Source organism: Pseudophryne corroboree, chromosome 2 (genome assembly GCF_028390025.1).
Source record: "Pseudophryne corroboree isolate aPseCor3 chromosome 2, aPseCor3.hap2, whole genome shotgun sequence".
Classification (NCBI taxonomy): domain Eukaryota; kingdom Metazoa; phylum Chordata; class Amphibia; order Anura; family Myobatrachidae; genus Pseudophryne; species Pseudophryne corroboree.
In genome coordinates this window covers 213,991,314-214,010,227 of record NC_086445.1, presented here as the reverse complement: position 1 = coordinate 214,010,227, position 18,914 = coordinate 213,991,314, and the positions used below count along the sequence as shown (strand labels likewise).

General features: G+C 47.9%; 1 protein-coding gene across 1 annotated transcript; it reads left to right on the top strand.

Annotated features, from left to right (window-relative positions):
• Positions 1-704: 704 nt before the first annotated feature.
• LOC134991264 (paraneoplastic antigen Ma1 homolog) lies at positions 705-1,520 on the top strand. Its single transcript, XM_063950736.1, has one exon. It carries the CDS (start codon positions 705-707, stop codon positions 1,518-1,520), a length of 816 nt encoding a protein of 271 aa, XP_063806806.1.
• The last annotated feature ends 17,394 nt before the right edge of the window (positions 1,521-18,914 follow it).

Below are 18,914 nucleotides of genomic sequence, written 5' to 3'. Positions count from 1 at the left end.
AAGCAATAGCATGCAGAAGATAATGAACTCTGAAATAACAGTGCACTATAGTGGGGGATGTATTGTCTAATGCTGTGTGTGATATGTGTGAAATTCCTTGTGATACTGCTGTTTTAAGTTGTCATTACCCAGTCAGTGATTGCAAAGGCCAGGGTGTTATCTGTATACAAAAGGGAAGTTCAGAAAGGGACAGACAGGAGAAAGCAGATACATGTGTTATGTTCATTTTTTTCTTATTACTGCATTATACACCCTTTAGATATGTGGGTGCATTACTGACCAATATGTTTCTATGCCTATTTAGTATATGTCCTCGTTTATTGATCTACTATAGTACCTTGTATATAAATGCATAAAAGCAATTGCTATTCCAGACCCTTTAATAAATGTGCCAGGGTGGCTTTTGCAACATATCCGTGTGATATATTCCTGTAGTGGGGGCGGTCTAAGCACGTGGTGGGCAGGGGGTTTCCCGATCTCCCTCTGGTGTTCCTGAAATTGAACGCGTCCCAGAAGAGCACGTCACGTCAAGATTCGGGTGGAGGCACTAATACCAAGAGAAGTACAAGGTGAGAAGCATTGCAAAGCGGGAAGAGTTTAAATACACACCATTACCCAGAAAACCCAGGTAAAGGGGTGTTACAGTGGAGTACACTGCTGAGATTCGTACAGCTAACTCAGAATTTGCTTACCAGGAGGGCGCCATGGCTAGTTTGAAGCCAGAAGAAATATATGGTTGGTGTGAACAACTATCCAAAGATTCAGAATGCTGTTTTGTTTTGTGCGGTGAACTGCATGAAGTTCCACATGAGGAGGTTACCAAGATAATTGCAGATCTGACAGGGATGCAGAGACCAAATGTACTGGGCAGGAGGGATGATGTTGTGCTGCTAAAGAGCGATGCTGTGTTGGAGAGAGGATTGATCCCTGCTGTCTTTTCCTATGAGGGAAGCAAACGTTGGAGCGTAGTGTTGCCTCTTAAGCCGAGTGAGGGGATGAGAGTTGCCCAAGAATCAAGTCCTACTGAAGAGAGGGCAAGGAGCCCCATTGTACAGTCCCCTGACATTCGAAGACAAGATGATTTACCTCTGGGCCTAGATGGAGCCTCTGACACGCAGAGTCAACTATTTTTGGTCGCTATGAATAAACTCGTGGAGCAACTGGGAAGAAACCAGTATGATGGTGGATATAGGAGATTGAGACCTTTCTCAGGTGTCCAACCTGTTCCAACTGGAGAAGATGCCTATGAGGTGTGGAAAGACACTGCAATCCAGTACATGGAAGAGTGGCACTGTCCTGAGACTGCAAAGAGACAACGGATAGTGGAGAGTTTACGTGGTCCAGCAATGGAAATTGTGCAGGCTACTCGTCGGAGTGACCCTAATGCTACTGCACGGAACTATCTAGCGGCTCTGGAAAGAGAGTTTGGATCATCAGAAGATGCCACTGACCTCCTTTACAAGTTAAGAAACACCTGTCAAGGGGCGTGGCTTAGCTGTGAGAGAAGGTGGACGTGGTGAAACCAAGCTCCTGCAAAAATACTCACATTTAACGATCACCGTCCACGCCACATACTCATTGGGACCCACCAGAAGCCTGTCACAGCTCCCCTGCACTAGGTGGGTAGGTTGCGGAGCCGGCGGGTGCCCCCTGCGCCCGTGCGGGTTGCGGCCTGTCTGCCTGGTTGGAGCCGGGGACTCGAGCCGGGTGCTGACCCGGACCGGAAGTGACGCGGCGTGACCTCGATCACGGCCGTGGACGGCGGTGGCCCTTCTCCTGACCCCCCCCCCTGACGGCATCTTCCCTGCCTCCTGCCGGACCGCCCTGTGCGCCATCACACCCGCTAGCCGCGCCACCCGCTGTGTACATCAGAGCAGCGGGAGCGTGCGCGGCTGTACTCCCTGGACGGGACGCGGCTGGCGCTGCCTCCTTCGTCTGTCCCCCGATCTCTGTTCCCCACTGTAGTACAGTGAGGGTGAGACCCGTGCCTACAGAGATAATCCCCACTTCCACCAATGTAACAGACGGGGGCACGGGAACCGGAGCTGCAGAGGCCCAGGATTGGAGTCTAGAAGCACCATTTTAAATGCTGGCAAAGTGCCAATAACAAGAGCTGCTAAGCCTAGCTACTAAACAGGGCGGACATGTTTCTTTATAGCAACTAGCCAACACTGATTAAACTCCTCTTTCCTATCCTTGCCTAGAGACTTTGGGGGCACATTATCACCTCTAGAGACCAGCGCCGCCCCCCTGACTAGAGCTGCGGAGCTGACGGACACCCTGTGTGCCCGTGCGGGTTGCGGCCTAAACGGGGAGCAAAGCCGGGATCTCGAGCCCTGACGGAGCCCGGACTGGAAGTCACACATTTGACATATAGCTCCACAACTATTATTATCCGGAAACTCCTCACTACATATCTCTCACTACCGCAAGGCCCTGGAAATATCCACGTTACAAATTACGGACCACCCGCCCTGAAAACCCCCCTATCCGCATCGCCGGCCTCCAGTACTGGACCCTTATCTCTGGTGGGCGCACGGAGCGATCCGGCCACTCCCTCTGAGAATTATTCCTCCGGACACACCGAGTGGCCCAGACCAACAGCTCTGACTGGACCAGTGACCCTACAACTACACCAGTAGGTCCCGGAGATACCCCAGAGCAAAGTGGCATAGACCCCGATTTACTCTCCCCTCCAAACCACACCCACTGGAACGCACACAAGCAGTGTGCAATAGATGACGGCAGCCATTTTGGGTCTAGTGGAACACGCTGACCCGGCTGCCTGAGGGATCCCTGGCCGTTCACTGCACCCCGCGGTGCTCATTTGCCAGCCCCTTGGATCCCATATCACTGGCTGACAACACCCTCAACGCAACATAGACAGGTGAAACGAAACCCCACCTCACCACCGCAGAAGCAGCAATTACCTACTCCCCCGGCTGACAGCATAGACTGCCTGAGCCCTCTTGTCCCCTTAGAGGACATACAGGACTTAGACCCGATCCCCACTACTCCACTGATCGGGACCATCACTCAGCTAATGCCGGTGACGACACCGATAACCTGTCACCCTCCAGCTGTAACTCCATAAGCAACAATTCCCACCAACAGACCAAATTCAAAAATCAAAACAAAAACAGAACAAGGAGTCTTCCAAGTACTGCGCTGGTCGCTACCTGGGCCTAGACCTTGCTGTCATCACAAGTAGATCTTCCTCCTCCATCTCCCTTCCACCACTGCTATACGTGTGCCTCCCTGAACTGCGTCCGGCTTGGACAAAACAACACATAATCCTCATAGTGCTCTTTCCCCTGGTCCCGTACCCACTCCTCCAGACCCCACCTGACGTACTCCCAAGGGACTTCTAATTTCCAGCGATACATCGGTGGGCATTGAGCCCCTTGCATGACACCACAACTGGACCAGATCCCCCACCATGGAAAAGTACGTGGCCAAAACGCTCCGCGCAAACAAGAACTCTCAAAACAAAAATAAATCTACGACTAAAGAAAGGGAGCTCAGCCCTATTCTACAGGGGTCTCCATCCTCTCCGGGCAGGCGAGCCACTGACGACATGGTACCTGCTGACATCCATGCTAGTCCATCCTCAATACAGAGAGCCAGAGAAATATCAGATATAATATCACCTCTACTGGACGCAAAATTAGCACCTCTAATGGAGGCAATCACGTCTGCAGCAGCTCAACTGACCCAACACATTTAACGCCTGGCTGAGGCCGAAGACCGAATATCTACCTTGGAAGATGATTATCAAACGATTCAATCCCAACAACAAACGCACGAAAACACCCAAGTAGCCATGACCGATGAGATCGAAGATTTAGAAAACCGAAATCGCCGGAACAACTTACGCCTGATTGGTCTGCCAGAATCCGTCAGACAGGCGGATCTACTGGACTTGGTTACTCGCTGGCTCCCCACAGCCCTTGACCTGCCCCCATCCCCCACCTCTTACCTGGTAGAACGAGCCCACCGCATTGGCCACGACAGGCAGTCTTCACAATCTTCCCAGTCACGTCCTAGACCAGTAATTTTTAAGCTACTAAACTACCTTGACAAAGTGAAGATCATGGAAGCCTACCGCAAACGTTCTGACCTATGATATGAGGAATCCAAACTTCTTCTTTTCCAGGACTTTTCCTTTCAAGTTTCGACGCAACGACGAGAGTTCTCCCCTGTATGCAAGGAACTCTATGCTAAAAACATCAGATTTGCTCTCCTATACCCGGCAAAACTGAGAATTTTCCACGCAGGCAAACCTCATTTCTTCGACACGCCGGATTCTGCTCGGAAATTTCTAAAATCTCTCTCATCGCTACAGTCGAACTCTCGAATGGACGACGCTGATTGACTCTCCTAGACTTAAGTATCTTTCTATGTTATTTTATCTTTTCCTCTTTACTAATGGATAACACATGGTTGATTGTTGCTATATGGTTATTACACACAGGGTTAAATAGGAGTTCTCCACACCTACCGCAAATGCGGGCATGGTGGGTTTCCTTTATTCAATTTATTCAATTTCTCCTATCACCTTTTTTCCCCTCCCCTTTCTCTAATCGAACTAGAGTTCCTGTTACAGTTAGACGGTTAATATTACTGTCTCCTTGGGTTCAAAAATTAAAAAAATGTTATGACTGGTGGCCTAGGCTACATCGACTACCGTTTTCTTTTTGCATTACATTGTTTAGTTAATGTATGTGTACTCTAACTCCGTTAGTTTGCTCGACATGTTATTCTTGTCCTTCCCTTGCGTGCTGGGACGGGGGATTGGACTTTCGATTGTGGCTTCTCCTTCTGCATTCCACTAGACTGGGCATTGGATGATGCCGGCCCCTAGGGACACCGGGGCCTCTATGGATGGCTCAAAGACATCTCTCAAATTGGTCTCGTGGAATGTAGAGGGTCTGAACACACCAATCAAGAGGAAATAGATTTTGACACACCTAAAAAAATTCCATCCTGATATAGTATTTTTGTAGGAGACGCACTGGCGCCTCAATGACCCCAATACACTCAGAGATACCTGGGTTGGAGACTTCAGAAGCACTTCCTATACTACTAAAACAAGGGGAGTACTTCTTCTATTTCGTAGATCTTTGAAATATAAGATTAAGGATGACTGGGTGGACCCTGAGGGCAGATTTTTGTTTCTAAAGATGGAAGTCGAAGGAGAGCTTTTTACTCTAGCATGTATTTACGCCCCTACAGGACCAAATGACTCCTTTTTCTCTGATATCTTTGTTAAACTACAGGACTGGATGGAGGGAGTTCTGATTGTAGGGGGAGACTTTAATATTGCAATGGATCCGCTACTAGATGTATCTGGTGGCCCCAGACAGCTAAACTGCAATAGATCAATGCCACCCTCCCTGTCCCTAATGCAGGACTCTCTACAACTTCTGGACCCATGGAGATTTCTCCACCCTGACTCTAGGGAATATTCCTTCTTCTCACACCCCCACAAAATATTCTCCAGGTTAGATTATTGGCTTATACCTGCCTCTTCGATACATAGAATAATAGACTCCACCATAGCTAGTATTCTCATATCTGACCATGCCCCCATCACCTTGACAATAACGTTGACAACACCCCGACAATACTTCTACATCTGGAGATTCCCTGAATACCTCGTCACATCTTAGGACTTCAAACTCTTTTTGACACAATCATATCTCAATTACACACATGATAACGCAGCACATATTAATGACATAAATCTCTTCTGGCAGGCCTCTAAACCCGTTCTTAGAGGGCAAATTATTTCATATGTTGCCACCAGAAAGAGGCAACTTCGGGAAAGGATGGCAGAGGCATCCCTCCAGGTTGCCTCGGCCTACTCCCAACTGTTGACTGATCCATCTGAGACTAACAGGAAATTATATAAAGACACCAAACTGATACACGATACCCTCTGTGCTGAACAGGCCAAGCTATTCCTCTCCTTCCAATCCAACAAATACTTTCGCTGGGGCAATCGCCCAGGGAAGTTATTAGCAAACATGGTAAAAACCCATGCAACACCTAAACATATCTCCTCAATTAGAGACGCAAGCGGACCCCCCTCAGTGACACAGGAACAAATTAGCGACACTTTTCTGACTTTCTTTGAGAAATTATACACCGCACCACCCGACCACCCTACGGCTGGCATGGACTTTCTGACACAGGCTAATCTCCCCACGCTCTCTGAGAGCGATAGAGAATTTCTTACCAACCCCGTTACTGCAGCGGAATTGGAATCGACCATCAAATCTCTAGCAAATGGGAAATCCCCAGGTCCCGACGGTATGTCAGCGGCCTATTACAAGCTACTTCTCCCACATTTAGGTGAACACCTCAGGCAACTATATAATGCGCTCTTGACGGGACACCCTGCCCCGACAGGCTTTAACACAGCCCGAGTCATAGTCCTCCCTAAACCTAATAAAGACCATACATTAGTTTCATCCTACCGTCCAATCTCACTACTAAACCAAGACTTTAAAATATTCACAAAGATCCTTGCCACCCGTCTCCAAGTGATTTTACCCAAACTGCTACATCCTGCCCAGACAGGATTCATGCGTAATAGACACTCAGTGCATAATGTTCGCTCATCGCTGGCAGCTATGTATAAAACGCATAATTCATTAGAACAGGACAATATGGTACTGAGCTGTGATGCAGATAAGGCCTTTGACCGAGTATCTTGGGCCCACATAGACAGATTACTTGGACTTCAAGATTTCGGTCCTGACTTTATTAAGGTATTTCACATCATCTATCAAACACCCCAGGCCTTTTTGACAGTAAATGGTCACAACTCGAGACTATTCTCCTTATATCAAGGTACCAGACAGGGATGCCCCTTATCCCCCCTCTTATTTAACTTGGCCTTAGACCCTCTCCTTCGCCATTTCTATAGATAACACAGATGGCACGGCATAAAACTGGCTGATCATGAAATTAAATTCTCAGCATTCGCAGATGACATTTTACTTTATTTTAGCAACCCCCGAAAAGCCATACCACACTTACTTGACATTCTAGACTCATTTGAACTAGTCTCCGGATTTAAAATTAACCACTCCAAAACGGAAGCCTTGGCTTTCTTTCCCTCAATAAAAACAGGTTGGGGAGACACGTTCCCATTTCGATGGGCCACAAACAATTGTATTACTTACTTAGGGATTTTATTCCCTGATCACCCATCCAAACTATACTCACTTAATTACCCCCCACTATTCGCTAGGACATATACAGATTTTGCCAGATGGACTCACCTTCCTCTCACATATACTTGCAGGAGTCACTTGTACAAAATGATAAGCTTTCCCCGCTTCCTTTATGTATTACAGATGCTCCCACTGATTCCGCCCAAACACATACTAGCTCAATTGGACAAAGCACTGTCCAAATTTATTTGGGCGGACAAACACCCTCGATTCTCATTATTCAAATTACGCCAACCTCGTTCTCTTGGAGGCTTAAATTTACCATGCCTTTACTCATATGCCTTAGCAGCCAACTACAGGATCGCTTTGGACTGGATTGGCGGTCGAGACATATATGCCAACACACACCTGGAACAATCTTTTACCCCCTCTCAGACTTTGGTGTCTCTGCTACACAACACTCCTACTTCCATACCACACTGGGTGGCAGACAATATACTTATCTCCTCTACATGTATAGCCTGGCGACAGATTTGCTCAAGACTACAAATATCACGATATATATCGTTGTTCCTACCTCTCTGGGGTAATCCAGACTTCAAGCCTCATACTACATCCCCCATAATTCAGACTTGGTACGAAGGAGGTCTAAAATACATTCATAATTTTCTGCATGTCGAAACTCTGACCATACTTACACACTCCCAAATTATGGCACGTTTTCCATCCTTACGAATCCCATTCTTTCCCTTTCTTCAAGCATGTAGCTATGCACAAAAGGTCACATCTTTGCTATCTATACAAGACATCACCCATACCTTGGACAAAACACTACGACACACCCCAAATGGTAACTTCTCCACAGCGCTCATATACACACACTCCCGCACTCTATTAAACGTGGAATCCGGCTCAGTAGGCCTCCTAAAATGGAAACTGGAATTCCCAGATCTCACCATGAAGCTGATTCTAGAGGCCAACACCTACTTAGATAAAACCCTAGGTTCAGTTTCATACTCAGAAATGCACCAGAAAATTCTACATAGAGCATATATCACTCCCAAGCTACGATGCCTCATCGGAGCAGCCCCCTCATTTCATTGTTTCGAGTGCACTGCTCCAGAAGCAGACCTTGTACACTGTCTGTGGTCATGCCCCAAGGTACGTACACTTTGGCAGGCACTCCAATCATATATCACGACCGACTTACAGCTACAATTTACCATCACTAAGACGTGGGCATTCTGGGGCATATTCCCGAAACCACCCAACACCGGTCTGTCCAAGGGACAACGTATTTTATTAATTAAACTGGCGGCCGCTACCAAAAAGACGATCCTTTCACAATGGATCTCCACTGATCATATCCCCATCTCATTATTACACCCTTGGATCTCTCATCTATTCCATCTAGACTGGACCAATACCGCTATACAGAAAGACAAATTGACCGAGAAATACTTCCATAATTGGATACCCTATGTCCGGACCCTCCCCCAGGTTACAAAGGAAGTCCTACGGAAATGTTTCAAAGACACTAAATGGTACTTGCTAGAGACCCTGGACTCCGTAGCCCCTTTTTAAGCTTAAGGCGCTACACCGCTTCCACATACCAGCTAGACCTTTTACAATTTTGATATTGACTTACTTCCTCTACTACTCCAACACTATTACCTAGGGCTTACACGGAGTATAATTATAATCATTGTCATTAAATGTATATGCTACAATGACTATGTAAAGCATGTTGTACTATTTTGTTATATCATTTTGTTATATTGTTAACTCACCGGTCAATAAAAAACTTTTGAAAAAAAAAAAAAAAAAGAAACACCTGTCAAGAGCCGGGGGAGAGATTGTCCAAATATCTATACCGCCTGGACAAGCTAATTTACCGCATTGTGGAAAAAGGGGGAATGACCCTTAGTGAAGTAGATGGGAGTCGCATGCAACAGTTACTAAGAGGAGCACTGTCTTTAGACCCAGTTGCATTGAAGCTCCAGGGAGACTCTACTAGAAACCCAGCTCCTTCTTTCAACCAGCTAATCGATGAAGTTAAACAAGAGGAAGCTATAATCGAAGCTAGAGATGGTGTGGCCAAAAAGATAAAGACTGTTAGCCTGAAGCAGGAAACCAGTACAAAAGAGGTGGAGTTGCTAAAGATCCTTCAAGTGCAGAAGGAACAGATAGACCGTCTGTTAGCCCTTAAGACAGCTAGGGAGGCCCCAAGGCCTTCGCATCCATCATCTCCAATACAACTAGAGAGTCAAGGTGACCCCAGAAGATATTTCGAGTGCGGTCGGCCTGGACATATAGCTAGACAGTGTCCAGCCAGATGGAATCAGAGGTCATCATATAAGCAATCCCCACAACCTGAACAGCCTTCGGGAAATGAGAAAGGGGGACCAGAAGACCCCACCCTGGCCCCCTAAAGAAAGTTAGTACCAATGCTGTGGGGAACTCACCTGCTACCTGGAATATATTGCCACCTGGCCTAGTCGGTCCAGCGCCTCATGTGACTGCCTTATTGAATGGACAGAAGTGTACGGCTCTACTGGGTAGCGGTTCCCAGGTGTCCATTGTGTTCGAGAAGTGGTTTTGTGAGAATCTGTCTGATGTCAAGGTACATCCATTGTGTGGGCTGTCCATCTGGGGCCTCAGTGAACAGAGCTATCCATATCTCGGATACATCACAGTGGACCTCAAGTTCCCAAGAGAAGTGGCTGGGATTGAAAAAGTAGTGCAAGTAGTCGCCCTTGTGTGTCCCGATCCAGCAGAAGAGGATAGAGATGTGCAAGTTATCATAGGAACCAATGCCCATTTGTTCAATACACTAGCCCAATGGTGCAGAGAGGAGGGTGGAAAGGAATATTACCAGACGCTCACCATTCATCCTGTATGCCTGGCGGCCTATCGAAAAAAGGAGGCAGAAGAAGCTCAGAAAAAGAGTGTGTTGGTAGCAGACAGTTTCCAACCATGCTTTGAAGGTACAGATGCCATGAAAGCTGATCTAGACAGACTGATCAAAGAAATGTTAGAGAGGAGAGATGTTTTCTCCCTAGGAGATTGGGACCTAGGGCTGGCTAGAGGGGTCCAACATAAGATTCGTCTTATTGATGAAAAACCCTTTCGAGAAAGGTCACGAAGATTGGCCCCTGTGGATTTGTATGATGTAAGAAGTCATCTGAAATGTCTACTGGAGAATGATGTCATTGAAAAATCAGAGAGTCCCTATGCCTCTCCAATAGTGGTGGCTCGTAAGAAGAATGGTGATATCCGGATGTGTGTGGACTACCGTACTCTTAACAAGCGAACAGTGCCAGACCAGTACACAGTGCCTAAAGTTGATGAGGCACTTGACTGTCTGCAAGGAAGTAAATGGTTCTCTGTGCTAGACCTCAGGAGTGGGTACTACCAGATTCTGATGAGTCCGGAAGATGCTGAGAAGACAGCCTTCATATGCCCTAAAGGGTTCTTTCAGTTCAAGAGAATGCCACAGGGGGTAAAAGGTGCCCCAGCCACCTTTCAGAGGTGCATGGATGAGACAGTGGGGGACATGAATTTCCGTGAAGTAATCGTGTATCTGGATGACTTGATTGTTTTTGGGAGGACTCTACAAGAACATAACGACAGATTGCTCAAAGTACTTGACCGATTGAAGAGTAAAGGGCTAAAGCTATCTTTAGAAAAGTGTTGACTATGCCAGAAGCAAGTCAAGTATGTTGGGCACATTGTCAGCAGAGAAGGGATCTCCACTGACCCAGCCAAAGTAGAAGCTGTGGCAGAGTGGCCACGGCCCACAAAACTAAAGGAACTGAGGTCTTTTCTGGGGTTCTGTGGGTACTACAGAAGATTTGTTCCAGGATATTCGAAATTAGCCAAGCCTTTGACAGAATTAACCAAAGGGTACCCACCAGTGAAGGGGCGGATGACCCAGCAAGGAAATAAACACTTTCTCCGTGTTAATGACCTATTTGGGGAAAGATGGACAGAAGAGTGTGAAACTGCATTCAAGAGGTTGAAGGAGGGCCTTACCCAGTCTCCAGTGCTCGCCTATGCAAACCCTGACCTTCCATACATTCTTCATGTAGATGCATCATTTGATGGACTCGGAGGAGTACTTTACCAAGAACAAGAAGGCCAGATGAGGCCTGTGCACTATGTTAGCTGAGGCCTATCACCCAGCGAAAAGAATTACCCTGTGCACAAGCTGGAATTCTTGGCATTAAAATGGGTCATTGTCGACCGTCTGCATGATTATTTGTATGGTGCTACATTTGAAGTCCATACTGACAACAATCTGTTGACATACATCCAGTCTACAGCAAAGTTGGATGCCACAGGACATCGATGGCTGGCAGCTTTGGCTGTGTATGACTTCACGCTGAAGTACCGACCTGGCAAAGGAAACATTGATGCTGATGCTTTGTCCAGATTGGCTGGAAGACATGCTGAAGAAGAGTGGGTTGAAGTGCCTGTTCCAGAAGTAAGAGGTATGTGCCATGAAGGAAGAGTGGTGGTGCCGCCTGTGAGAGAATGTGTCACTGCATTGGGAGTTTCAGAAGCGGCACTGCCCAAACATTATTGCTGGCTGAGTCAGTTTGAACTGGGTGATCTGCAGAGGATCAGTAGGAAACAGCTGAAAAGTGATCAGCTAGAAGATCTGTCCCTAGGAACGGTCTATTGGATGATAAAGAGCAATGAGAGGATGGGGCCAAAGGCCCTTAAAACAGAAGAAGCCATCTTACTGCACAGGCAAAGAGAATTTCTGATGGTCAGAGGAGGCCTCCTTTATAGGGAATCTACCCACCGAGATGGTAGAGTAAGAAGACAGTTGGTTCTGCCAAATAAACATTGTGATTCTATACTGAATGCCCTACATGACCAACATGGGCACTTAGGTGTTGAGAAAACAAGCTGGTTGATTGCCGATCGGTTCTATTGGCCAAGGATGGAGGCTGATATTGAAAAATATTGCAGAAATTGTGGGACTTGCATTCTGCGTAAAACACTGCCCGAAAGAGCTGCACCATTGAAAAACATTTCGAGTGATGGGCCACTAGAGCTGGTGTGTATTGATTTCCTTTCTGTAGAGCCAGATGAAAGCAACACAGCACATATTCTCGTCGTGACAGATCATTTCACTCGGTACGCCCAGGCCTACCCAGCCAAAGATCAAAAAGCCACAACTGTTGCCAAGATTCTATGGGAGAAATTCTTTGTGCATTATGGACTTCCTGCCCGGATCCATTCTGATCAAGGAAGAGATTTTAAGAGTCGGCTGATAAAAGAGATCTGCGAATTGTGCGGGATACAGAAGTCGAGGATGACACCATTCCATCCACAAGGGGACCCGCAGCCAGAGAGATTCAATCGAACCCTTCTCAACATGATGGGCACTTTGGGCACTGCCAGGAAGGCACACTGGAGTAGGCACATCAGTCAGTTAGTACATGCATATAACTGCACAAAAAATGAGTCAACTGGATACTCACCATACCTCCTTATGTTTGGAAGAGAAGCCCGACTGCCTGTAGACATTTGTTTCGGAATAATGGAGGTTTCCCACTCGGGGGAGACACATTTACAGTATGTGCAGAGACTGCGAGAAGAACTGAGACATGCTCACAAGTTGGCTCATGAAGCTTCTACTAAGTCTGGTTTGAGAAACAAGACTCGATATGACAGTCGAGTGAAAGAGAATGTACTGGGGATAGGAGACAGAGTACTGCTCCGCTACCTGGGAATACCAGGAAAGCATAAATTGGCAAATCGATGGAGAGAAGAACCCTATGAAGTGGTGGCCAAAATGTCTGGGACACCTGTTTACCGTGTAAGGCCTGAAGGACAAACAGGGCCCAAAAAGACTTATCACCGTCAACGCCTATTACCGATTGGGAGAGATGTGAGGTTCAAGACCGAGCAAGCTGTAGAGACCACCGAGAGGGTGCCCTGGAGGAAGCCAGGAAGACTGAGGTCTACCAGAAGAGAGGAAACTAGAGATTATAAAGAGACAGATTGCAGTGAGGATGAATGGGGGTATGATTCTCCCACTACGGAAAATGAGACTGTCATTCAAAGTCATGAGGTCACTAGACCCCACAGGTCTACTGAGAGAGCTACAGGAGAGCCAAGAGGAGAACAGGTGTGCAGGTTGGAGGAGGTCGTACCTGAAGTAACGGTGGAAGTTAGAGAACCTGAGGGACAGGCTCAGGACCAACCAGAAGAGAGAGATGTTGGGGGAGAGGCTGAACAACCAGAAAGGGCGTCAGAGGGAGATGAGGGAGCCCTTCCAGCTATTAGCCGATCCAGACGCACCACTAGGGCCCCTATGATATTTACTTATGATGAGTTAGGAAGGGCCACTGAAGTGCCCAGGGTGGTTCACCCTCACTGGGTCTACCCTTGGCCTTATTTGGGGCCCACCCCTGTCATCGTAGGAGCTTGTCAGGGTATGTGTGGATGTGTAAACAGACAGAATGGTTTAACACATATTCCTTTTCAGGGTGTGGAACAGGCTCATCACTTTGTCAGCGGATCGCCAGTCCCACAGGGGGAGTATGTAGTGCCCAGCGCTTATGACAGGCAGCAAATGTGAAATTGGACACCGGCCATTTTGTGTTTAGAGACTACATCTCCCACACAGCCTTGAGTTTCAGAGGATATACAGAGAGACACGCAGAGGCTGTCGGGGGGTGGGGAAACAGGGCATGGGGAGGGGGGAGTGGAGAATGGAATGCTTTTGTCCAGAGGAGTGGAGGAGGAGATGGTCCAGGAGGCAGAAGTAACCATGTCTTGGATATAGCTAAGATGCAGCTGACAATGACTGGAGAATACTGGGGAAGAAGTCAAAAGTGACTGCACAGAAAGAGCCCTACTGAAAGGGGGGACCCCAGTCTGATGAAGTTAAGTGGCCTACAGAGGATAATGCATTTCAAACCTTCCTTTTTGACACCTGGAGAGGACAGTTTGCAGAGGGACACACTTTGGAGGAATGTGAGATAAGTAACAGTTTACAGTGTTATGTTTCTTGGTAAAGACTGATAGATAGTAGCTAACCAAGTGTGTTATTTCACCAAGAATCAGTTTGTGGTACTACAAGTACCAGCGTTGCTGAAAGTGCCAATTGGAACCTTTTAAAGTGCAGTCTCCTTCAAGCAATAGCATGCAGAAGATAATGAACTCTGAACAGAGGCGTAACTAAGGGGGTGCGAGCAGGGCACGTGCCCTGGGCGCCAAACAGATCCTGCAGAGGGGGGCGCCCTAACAGCATATCCACTGAAGAGTTTTTTTTATTTTTATCCCCACCGCTGGAGGATTCCTTCACCAAACATACTTGCAGGCACAGAGATCTGCATTGCTGGGAGGCCTCATTTTACTGACGAGGCCGCGGCCGCCCCTGTGGCTGCTGCTGGATGATGTGCGGGCCAGCTGCGGTGCGGGCCGGCCGAGTCCCCCGTTGAATGGAGTGTGCCGAGCGCTGGATAGGGCATGGTGCGTTCTCCCTCCCAGCTCACTTACAGCTGCATCTCCGCAGCCTCACGGACTTTCAGGCTGCCGGACGTGGTGAGCTGTTGGCGGTGGTGCTCTCCCCAGACAGCCTCTGCCCCGGGGATATGGCTCACACAGCTTCAGCTCCGCAGCCTCCTGCACTTTCAGGATGCCGAAGGTGATGAGCTCCCGGGCTGCGGCGGTGCTCTCCACAGCCAGCCTCTGCCGTGGGGACATGGTGGCCCTGCTGCTGGGGAATGTCTGATTCAGGGTGGCCAAGCTGGGGATGGTTGCTGCCGACCTCAGCGCCGACGTCTGGAGAGGGCCCCTGAGGCACTGCCTGGAGACCAGTGGCCGTATCACCAGCCAGGTCTGTCACATGAGTGTGCCTCATGTATGTAATGTTTGTATCATGTATGTTGTATGTAATGTATGTGTCCTGTATGTATCATGTACTGTATGTGTGATGTATATGATTCATGTACTGTGTGTGTGATGTATGTATCATGTTTGTGTGTGTGTCATGTACTGTTCACTGTAGGGATCTCTAAGGCTCCCTGTGAGGGGGCTACTCAATATGTAATAATGTACTGTGGGATCTGTTATTGTATATAACACCTGTGTTACTTTACCGTATAGCTCATACACACACGTAACACAACACCACATACACACACTGACCCACCGACATACACACACTGACACCTATTTATACACCGACATACACACACTGACACCTAGACATACACACGCTGACACCTAGACATACACCGGCATACACACGCTGACACCTATATGCCCACTGACACCTCTACATACACCGGCTGACACCTCTACATACAATGACACCTATGTATACACACGCTGACACCTATGTATGCACCTACATAGCAACAGAGGCGTAACTAAGGGGGGGTCGAGCAGGGCACGTGCCCTGGGCGCCTTGGCAGGCCCAGCAGAGGGGGGCACCACCGGCGGCCAGGGCATCATGCACACTCGCCCCCGCTTGCCCACACTGCCTCCGGAAATACAATGAGTCAGTGTGACTCATTGTATGCCACTGTCAGCGCTGTGCCGCCCGCCGCCAGAGTGTGTGCGTGTGTCGCACCGCAGCCAGCTGGTGTTCAGCTCCCGGACAGAGCGGGAGGAGGTGGCGCTCTTCCCTCTCTCTGCCCGGCTGTGTCCATCTGCTGGGTTGACGGGGAGCAACGGGAGCTGTGATCTGGGTCTGGGTTGGCGCTGAGGAGATCGTACGCACTGGAGCAGCAGCAGTCATGTAAAGTATGTTTTAGAAGTGGAGGGGGGGGGGTGCAGTTAGCAGTGTGTGTAGATCTGTGGGCGGGTGTGTTCATGTGTGTGTGTGTGTGTGTGTGTGTGTGTGTATGTATGTATGTATGTATATATATATATATATATACCCCCCCACACACATACACTGTGCATACACACATATATACATCTGCACGCACGCGAGGAAATGATGGCGGGTGGGCTGAGCTGTGCGGCCAGCCACCCAAAACGGACTCTAAGTCAGACTCCGTTGTGGGTGGCTGGCTGCACAGCCCAGCCCACCAGCGGTCATATTCTCACGGTGTGACATCAGCACGTCCTCCCTCCCTGCTGTCGCTGACTGGAGCCCTAGGACCGCTGGAGGAGGACATAATGGTGGTGACACTGACAGTGTAAGTATATTTTCTATCTGTGTGTATATTTATGTGTATGTGTTTGTGTATAATTGTGTATTTCCTGTGTGTGTATGTGTTCCATGTATGTGTTCTATGTGTGCGTATAAGTAAGTGTATGTGTTCTATGGATATGTGTGTGGTTTATGTGTGTGTGTGTGTGTGTGTGTGTGTGTGTGTGTGTGTGTGTGTGTGGAGAAGTGCCACCACTTCGACCAACATGTTGTTCAAAGTGGCGGCACTTCTCCACAGACCCGAAAGTATATATATTTTTTTAATTAGCAGACAGCATCAGCACGTAGGAAGGAGGCCCTGGAGGACTCACGCCTGCACCTGTCACCGGATCGACCACAGCCATCCGCGCTGAGTGGAGAAGATGCCGCAGAAGAGGAGTCCAGCCAGCCGCAGGACTAGGGAAGGACATCCAACCTTCAGTGGACCGGGACCCTGCAGCAAAGGAGGAGACTGACCAGCGACGGGAGCACCAGCAGAAGACCCCGGCTGGCTTAAAGAAGACGGCGCGGAACAGCGGGGAGGACAGCGCAGATTGGGATCCTGCAGCAGGAGAGAAGATCCCCCTTCGAAGCACAGCAGACCACACTGAAAAGGGTGCATCCCCGGTGCGGGTGCTCTGCATCCCGGGTTGCGCCGAAGACTTGGAGTGTCGGAGGTGGCAGAAGCGCCGCAGCTTTGGGTGAGAAATCGCTGCAACCCTTCAGCTGCTAAACTCTGCAATTTGTCAATTAAGGGGGTAGGCTTCCTCACCACAGTGCCCCACAGGCCTTGTTAATTAAGGGGGTAGGATCCCTTCACTCTATAATGTGAATCTTGGCTCATCCTGTGTCCTATAATGTGAATTTTGTCTCATTCTGTGTGCAATAATGTGAATTTCAGCTCATACCGTGTGCTATAATGTGAATTTCGGCTCATACCATGTGCTATAATGTGAAAGGGGCACCAGTATTAGATAGTATAAGGGGTCCTACTACACAGAAGGGCACGCCCCTTTTTAGTGGCCACGCCCCCTTTTCCAGAGCGCGCGCGCCTACGGCGCGCATAATTGCAAATTTCACTTTTTCATTCCACTTCAACCACTGCACCTACAGTACATCTATACATACACACCCTGACATCTTTATGTACAGTGACACCGTTCTTTTTTTTTTTTTTGGGGGGTGGGGTGGGGGGGGGGGGGGGCGCCATTATAGATCTTGCCCTGGGCTCCAAAAACCCTAGTTACGCCTCTGACTCTGAATTAACAGTGCACTATAGTGGGGGATGTATTGTCTAATGCTGTGTGTGATATGTGTGAAATTCCTTGTGATACTGCTGTTTTAAGTTGTCATTACCCAGTCAGTGATTGCAAAGGCCAGGGTGTTATCTGTATACAAAAGGGAAGTTCAGGAAGGGACAGACAGGAGAAAGCAGATTCATGTGTTATGTTCATTTTTTCTTAATACTGCATTATACACCCTTTAGATATGTGGGTGCATTACTGACCAATATGTTTCTATGCCTATTTAGTATATGTCCTCGTTTATTGATCTACTATAGTACCTTGTATATAAATGCATAAAAGCAATTGCTATTCCAGACCCTTTAATAAATGTGCCAGGGTGGCTTTTGCAACATATCCGTGTGATATATTCCTGTAGTGGGGGCGGTCTAAGCACGTGGTGGGCAGGGGGTTTCCCGATCTCCCTCTGGTGTTCCTGAAATTGAACACATCCCAGAAGAGCACGTCACGTCAAGATTCGGGTGGAGGCACTAATACCAATAGAAATACAAGGTGAGAAGCATTGCAAAGAAGGAAGAGTTTAAATACACACCATTACCCAGAAAACCCAGGTAATGGGGTGTTACACATATATATTGGTCAGATTAAGTAGGCATCACAACTTCTATTTTTGTTTATGTTAAAGGAGGTGCAGTGCTCAGTCACTATGGGGGTAATTCCAAGTTGATCGCAGCAGGATTTTTGTTAGCAATTGGGCAAAACCATGTGCACTGCAGGGGAGGCAGATATAACATGTGCAGAGAGAGTTAGATTTGGGTGTGGGGTGTTCAATCTGCAATCTAATTTACAGTGTAAAAATAAAGCAGCCAGTATTTACCCTGCACAGAAACAAAATAACTCACCCAAATCTAACTCTTTCTGCACATGTTATATCTGCCTCCCCTGCAGTGCACATGGTTTTGCCCAATTGCTAAAAAAAATCCTGCTGCGATCAACTTGGAATAACCCCCTATATCTAAGTGGCCAGTGAGTTAATGTGTGATGTGTGTGATGAAAAAACAGTTAAGCTGTGTTGGTTTTGTTACATTTTCTAATGTATCCAGTCACAATGCTGGTTTGTATACAATCTAAACACAATGTACAACCAGAGCCGGCCATAGGCATAGGCAAACTAGGCAATTGCCTAGGGCATTTGATATGCCTAGGGGCATCAGCAGCTTCTGCTGATTAAAATGATATACGGCATGCCTATATTCTGTATGTAGCATTTCATATGCAGATACAGCCACAGTCTCAAACAGTATATAGGCATGCTGCATA